The sequence below is a fragment of the Corvus moneduloides genome, chromosome 7, assembly GCF_009650955.1.
Source record: "Corvus moneduloides isolate bCorMon1 chromosome 7, bCorMon1.pri, whole genome shotgun sequence".
In the NCBI taxonomy this organism is placed as follows: domain Eukaryota; kingdom Metazoa; phylum Chordata; class Aves; order Passeriformes; family Corvidae; genus Corvus; species Corvus moneduloides.
This window is the reverse complement of record NC_045482.1, coordinates 11,080,907-11,086,906: the sequence shown is the minus strand read 5'-3', so window position 1 is coordinate 11,086,906 and position 6,000 is coordinate 11,080,907. Positions and strand designations below refer to the sequence as shown.

At 44.1% G+C, this 6,000-nt stretch overlaps 1 protein-coding gene across 1 annotated transcript in view; it reads right to left on the bottom strand.

Moving 5' to 3' along the window:
• Positions 1 to 759: 759 nt before the first annotated feature.
• The window catches only part of PLCL1 (phospholipase C like 1 (inactive)), a 187,252-nt gene continuing 182,011 nt past the window's right edge, over positions 760 to 6,000 (bottom strand). Inside the window, exon 6 of the mRNA XM_032114175.1 lies at positions 760 to 2,672. Within this exon, the coding sequence (XP_031970066.1) occupies positions 2,490 to 2,672 (183 nt within the window). The 3' untranslated portion in view covers positions 760 to 2,489. The remainder of the gene's footprint in view (positions 2,673 to 6,000) is intronic.

The window sequence follows — 6,000 nt, the reverse complement described above, 5'->3', positions numbered from 1 at the left end:
TGAGTTTTTGCTGCCAGCCCCTCTCTTGGTGGAGGAGGGAGGGTGGAGCTGTGGGGTTCTGGGTGCCAGGACCAGGAATAGTCCCAACTGCTTGGGGCAATCCAGGGTGCCCCAAATTCTCCACTGCCTGTATTTTGGTACAGAATGCATGACCTTGGCACAGGACATGACATGAATGCTAAAAGTGGCATAAAAGGTGTGTGTGCATGCTATGGGATTTCCATCCAGCCACTTCTGATTCTCCTAATGTATCCAGAGTGAGAGCTGTGTGGTAGCCCCTGTATATGTGAGCACAGAAAGCAAGCCCTTCCCTCTGTAATTTCATGTTCGTTTGTTCCTAAAATCAGAGAAGGTATTTTGCCAGCAGTTCCTGTACAGACATTAGGACAGCCTTTTAGACTGAGAAATCAAGGTATTTCTAGATTTAAATTTTAATTCACCCTTCCTGAAGCAACCTCTCCCTTCTGACAAGGATGCTTTCCAAAGGCTGATCCTTTGCAGCTGGTGATGCTGGGGTAACAGTTTCCATTGTCCCTAACTGTAAGTACTGAAGGCCAAGTGTTGTTTTTGTACAAACATAACCCATTATGAAATCAGGAAGGTAACACAAGAGGACAAAATATGAACATGCACACTTACACCACTGATGTGGGCTTTATGCCTTGCCTGAAACACAAAAGACACTTCTCCAGACCTCAGTGAAGTCTGAATACACACTCATGATCTAAGGGAGAGATAAACAGAGGATTTAGGGCCAGATCTGAACAAGTATGGCAAATTTTACTGAAATGGTATTTGAGGCACCTGAGTTACAACCTTTGCAATAACACAGTTGCTGTTGGAGCAGGACCTTCTTTCAAGCAACTTACCGACTCTAACCCACCTTTATCCAGGATCATGTGTTAAATCACTGCAAAATCATGGGTCAAAGTTGTTTCATAGCTTTACTCTTTCAGTAATGTGCAACATGAACATAATAGTGTTATTAAGAAGTCAAAAATAACTTAACACAATAGCTAGTTAAGATTTTCCAATGATCAAACTTTCAGCAATTACTTTTTGTTCAGAAAATTAGCATATTTGTTAATCAAATTAATTTAAAAAGTAGCTTTTAAAAATAAAAGCAATGCTTTAAATAAATATAGTCTTTTTTTATAACCATAAAACACTTAGTCCTGTTAAATGTAACACAAATACTCCACTCAAGCACAGTACTTAAACGATTGAAATGAATGCTGTGAGCACACGTGGGCCGGACACCAGGAGGGATGAGGATGCATTGCTTCGGGACATTCTCTGTCTCCTTTCTACAGTGGCACAAAGAGGCAGCCAATTCTCAGAACTACCCCAAACACATGACATGCGTCAGGATTTTGTAGCTGCTGCACAAAAACGCTGGCACCCTGTTTTTCCCCAAGCTATTTCTCTACACTACATCTGTAGCAGTTCTTCAGCCCTGCTTTTAAATCTCTAGCACAGCATGAATCTTAACCACAAAAACGTAAGGCCGGAGCCTGCTTGCTTCATCCAGCTGACGCCAACATCTACGCAGAAGGTGGCAAGCAAGGCCTGACCTCTCACACATCTTACATTAAAGCTCACATTTTGTGAAATCTGGAAAACCTTCCTTTCAATACTGGCACCACTGGGTGTTTCAGAACGGCCTGAAGGTCACCTTCAGAGTTCATGACCACCGAAGGGTATTCACAGCTCTCCCCATAATTACAGGGCTGACTAGCTATGGTCATTACTACTCAAGTTAATGCCTATCAGCAAAGACTGTAGCTGTCTTGCAGATCTACAAGGTAGCAATGTTTTGCTGGAATAAACTAAATTAGCTAGTTCTTACGTTAGTATGTGCTGTCTGGGTGTATCCTGAAGAGCAGTTTGCTAAATTCAGCAAAAAATACACCTCAAATTTACTGATAATCTACCTAGTAACTCTGAACATTTAATATTCTGTTTACTTGGTTGTAATTGTTCACTAAAAATCACCTTCAGGGTCTGCAGCAAACCACCAGTTTTGTCCTCACAAGAACAGCTGTCAGTGATATTTGCTGCGTTTTGTTTGTTTAAACAGCATAACAGTAATGTAACCTGTAAGTTAAATGATAAAAGCTGGAGAGTAAAATAAAGCCCAAAACTGATACAAGTGCTCTCAATTTGTTTTGATTTTCAGAATGAACAGGCCTATTCAAAGGTGACAAAGGAATAAATTAGCAAATGGCTAATGTAATGCATGAAAGGGTGTCTACAGGATTCGCATGTGCGCACACACACGCACTTGCATACAGACAGCCTGGCTTCATTAGAAATCTCACTACCAGAGTTTAACTTGGATAAATTAACTGCATTAAAATACTGACATTGTGAGGATTTTAATACAATCATACCCTGTAGAGGGCACTCCTGTGTGAATTTTTAAATGCTTTAAAAAAATAGTTTAGAGTTATTGAAATCTGTGAAAAATGCGACAGCTCTGCCTCTCCTCACAGCCTCCCATTCTCATCTCCAGTATCCTTCTCCTGTATTGCCTCCAGGCACCGTTTTGCCTTGGCATCCGCCTGCCCGCTCCCAGTTTTGCTCAGTCCACACGACAGGCACGCCAGCTGGATCTGCTTCATGTTCTCCAGGGCTTCGTTCTTGGCGTTCTTCAGGAGATCTCCTTGGCCCTGGGGATGCACAGACATGCAGGAGAGAGTCAGGGATTGCACACATTGCTCAGGACCAAAAGCAGCAATACTGCTTTCATGTCCCTACAGGTCCCAGGTCCCATCTCAAATCATCTCTGCCCCCTGGAAATGGGACTCAAGCCCCTCCTGCAGCTTGCTTGGTGTCAGCACAGTGAGGAAGGCAGCAGCCAGCACTGGACAGGGTGGGACAGGCACCAGACTCCCCCCACTTCCACATCACCACCCTTGGGAGGTGATTTCAGCCTGAACTGAAGGAGGCTGCGGGAGAAGACATTTCCTCTACCACAGTCAACAGCAAGGTCCTGCCAGGGACAGGGCAGCGAGGGAACATGGTACCCCTCTCCCCAATGCCACTGCTCTGTCCCTGCTCCCTGGCATCAGATCCCACATGGCAATGGCTGCGTGTCCCCAGCCAGGAGCCCCTTACGAGGTGTGAGACCCTGATAACCCACCCCTCGTTGCGCCTGGATTTGCTACCCAGCCTTGGGCCCGCCGTGAGCAGAGCAGGCCAAGCTGTGCCCACATGAAACACATCATCCTGTAGCACTCCAGTGAATCCTTCTGAACCATTTTGTTTGGGATCTTCGAGAAGTCAGATGGGAACGAGACTTCATAAACAACACGCTGCTTCTGTATCTTCTCAGAGCATGTAAACGTGAGGTGACTAACAGGATGTCAACCCAATTTGTAACAATCAGGAAAAATGTGTTATATGAAATTTATATTAAGGAGTTAGGGTTCAGAAATGCCAAAACGAATATTTACGCAATATTGATATCTGAAGTACCATGAGGCGACAAGATTCTGGAGCTACAGGATACAAATAAAAAAAAACAGGAGATGCATCTGGTTATTAAAATTCAGTATCAGTAAGAACTTGAGCTCTTCTCTCTTAATGTCACCCCAAATACAGCTTGAATTACAGCACATGCTGCAGCTGGTTACACTCATATTCAGAAGGAATACCTCCACTGACTGAAATGTCACTTTCGGATCTCTGCCACCTAACCTGATCTCCTGCAAATCACAGGAGACAACAGACACTGCAGCAGGACCTTGGGCTCACTGGAGGGGTGACTGAACACTGTGCCTCCTTTGGTTCTCAAAACAAGTCAGATGTGTTGGATGAGTCACAGCGTGACACCTTCCAGCAGTGGGAGCATCTCTGCTCTCCCTTTCCCCAGAGCTAAGAGGAAGGATGTATCCTACACTGATGAGCACAGTTCCCTTTTTGCTAGCGCCTGGCACTGGACTCACAAGGCCTGAACCCCTGTACACAATGTTCACAACGAAGAAACAATGGTGGCTTGCAAGGCTGCAGCACTGGTAAACACCACATGGGACACCACGTCATCCAGGGACGGCAGCCTGTGCCTGAGAACGTGATTGCCTCATCTCCTGGTGTCACAAATTTGTCCCTGCTGAACGATGCAAATCACCATCCAGATGCCGGGAACACAACTCAGTGTGAGAATAACAAAAAGCACTGGGACTGCATGAGCAGCTCTGTGCTATTTGCTATGAAGCTCTTTTGAAGGGATTTGTGTTTCGGCAGCATGACAGTTATGGGAATACACAGACAAAGAGCTTGGGATCCAGTCAGCAGGCATGGTGTGAAATAACAAAACAAGAATAATTTATGCAGCAGATATTTCTTGTAGCTGTGAGCTTGCTTTTATGTCAGAGGTTTTGCTTACGGTTAAAGACAGTAGGCAGGAATTCAAGAGCCCCAGAGCTGCCCACCTTGGTGTTCTTCCCTGTCTACAAATGGCACAGGAATATTGCCAGTGCTGTAGTGACAGGGACAACACCAGCACATAAACCAAGTATGTATCATTAACAACAGGATAATGTTATCAAAAAGGGTGTATCTCCTCAATACATCTTCCATCTCTTCAAATTGCACAAATGCAGTTTTAAATAGTTTGGGTTTAGGATGAAATACCCCTGGCTGCAGTGGGGTGGCTGCTGCTTCTTATGCACACAGGACCAAAGACACCAAAGACTTCACCATCAAACAGGGAAAAATCAGTCTGATGATGCTTTGCAACCTTAACTTCCCCAAGCCAAAACCTGGCGCTGTGTATTCATGCCCAAGAACAGAAAAATCCTCTTTTTGCAAGAAGCAACCCCTTCCCAGGGTGAGAGCAAAGCATGGAAATCTTTCTCAGGGTGGCCCACAAACTGTGTTTGTGTCCAGGGACTGAGACAGGCACGGACAGAAGCTGTTTGGGATTAGATGCACCGCTCGGAGGACAACAGCCTGAGTCTGCCCTGCCAAGACTCACATCTGAAGTCCCCAGAAGCCAAGGGACTTCACACCCCATGTGAAAGTGGCCAAGCCACCCGCTCTCCCTTATGCATATTCTGATTTCACATTTGGGTAACCAGGCAATTCAGAGTACAGATTTTGTCTGAGGCAATGCACAAAATGTCTTTGAGTTCCAAGAAGAAACACACGCCTCCTGAGCATACTTCCAATATTTTGAAGACATTCTTATTTTACAGTGATCTAAAAACAGAAGTGGACTTATCAAAATAGTGCAATTCCATTCATGTACCGAGCAAGTGATTTATGTCTTAGTCTCCTTGTGGTTTTTATTTTTAAACAGCTGGTTCATTTGAGCAAGACAAAGAAGCAAAAATGATTTTGAATCATCTGTCATGAGAAAATTAACAACAAACTAGCCCTCTCTGACAGAGCTGTCATAATTCTAGAGACACCATTAAAAAAAAAATCTGTGTGCATGCTCTGTTTGAAAAGCCATCTGTTTGCTTTGAAAAACTGGCTGCGAGCATAATCCACTTAAGAAGAATGTCAGCAAAATTGTGTCAACACCTTAACGAACTAAATACTGGATAGAAGCTAGAGTAAACTTTACAAGCATAATTGCATTGAAACAACCTTCACAAACCAGTCATTGTGATCATTTCTGTGCACAGAGCCATCCTGCTTGCCCTTCAAACAAAGTATCTCTCTTCCAGACAAGGAGAGACCGTGACAGTCCATCTCCCTTCTGCTATTGGTATCACCAGCCTTTCTGAAAATAAATACTCGTGAGAAAGTTTAAACTCAGCATTTGGCAGGACAGTGAATTAAGCCAGAAGAGACTAATCAAGTGTTCTAACAAAAACTGATCAAGGGGTCTATTTTCATTTAGCCTTAGGGAGCATTAAAAGTCAGGTTTCATACACCTGACTACACCTAACTGCACAGCCTCAGCACAAATTAACATTACAGGACAAATAACGCAGCTTGTCAAGCAACTGCAGGATTATAAGCCTTCACCGTGACACGTTAATACTG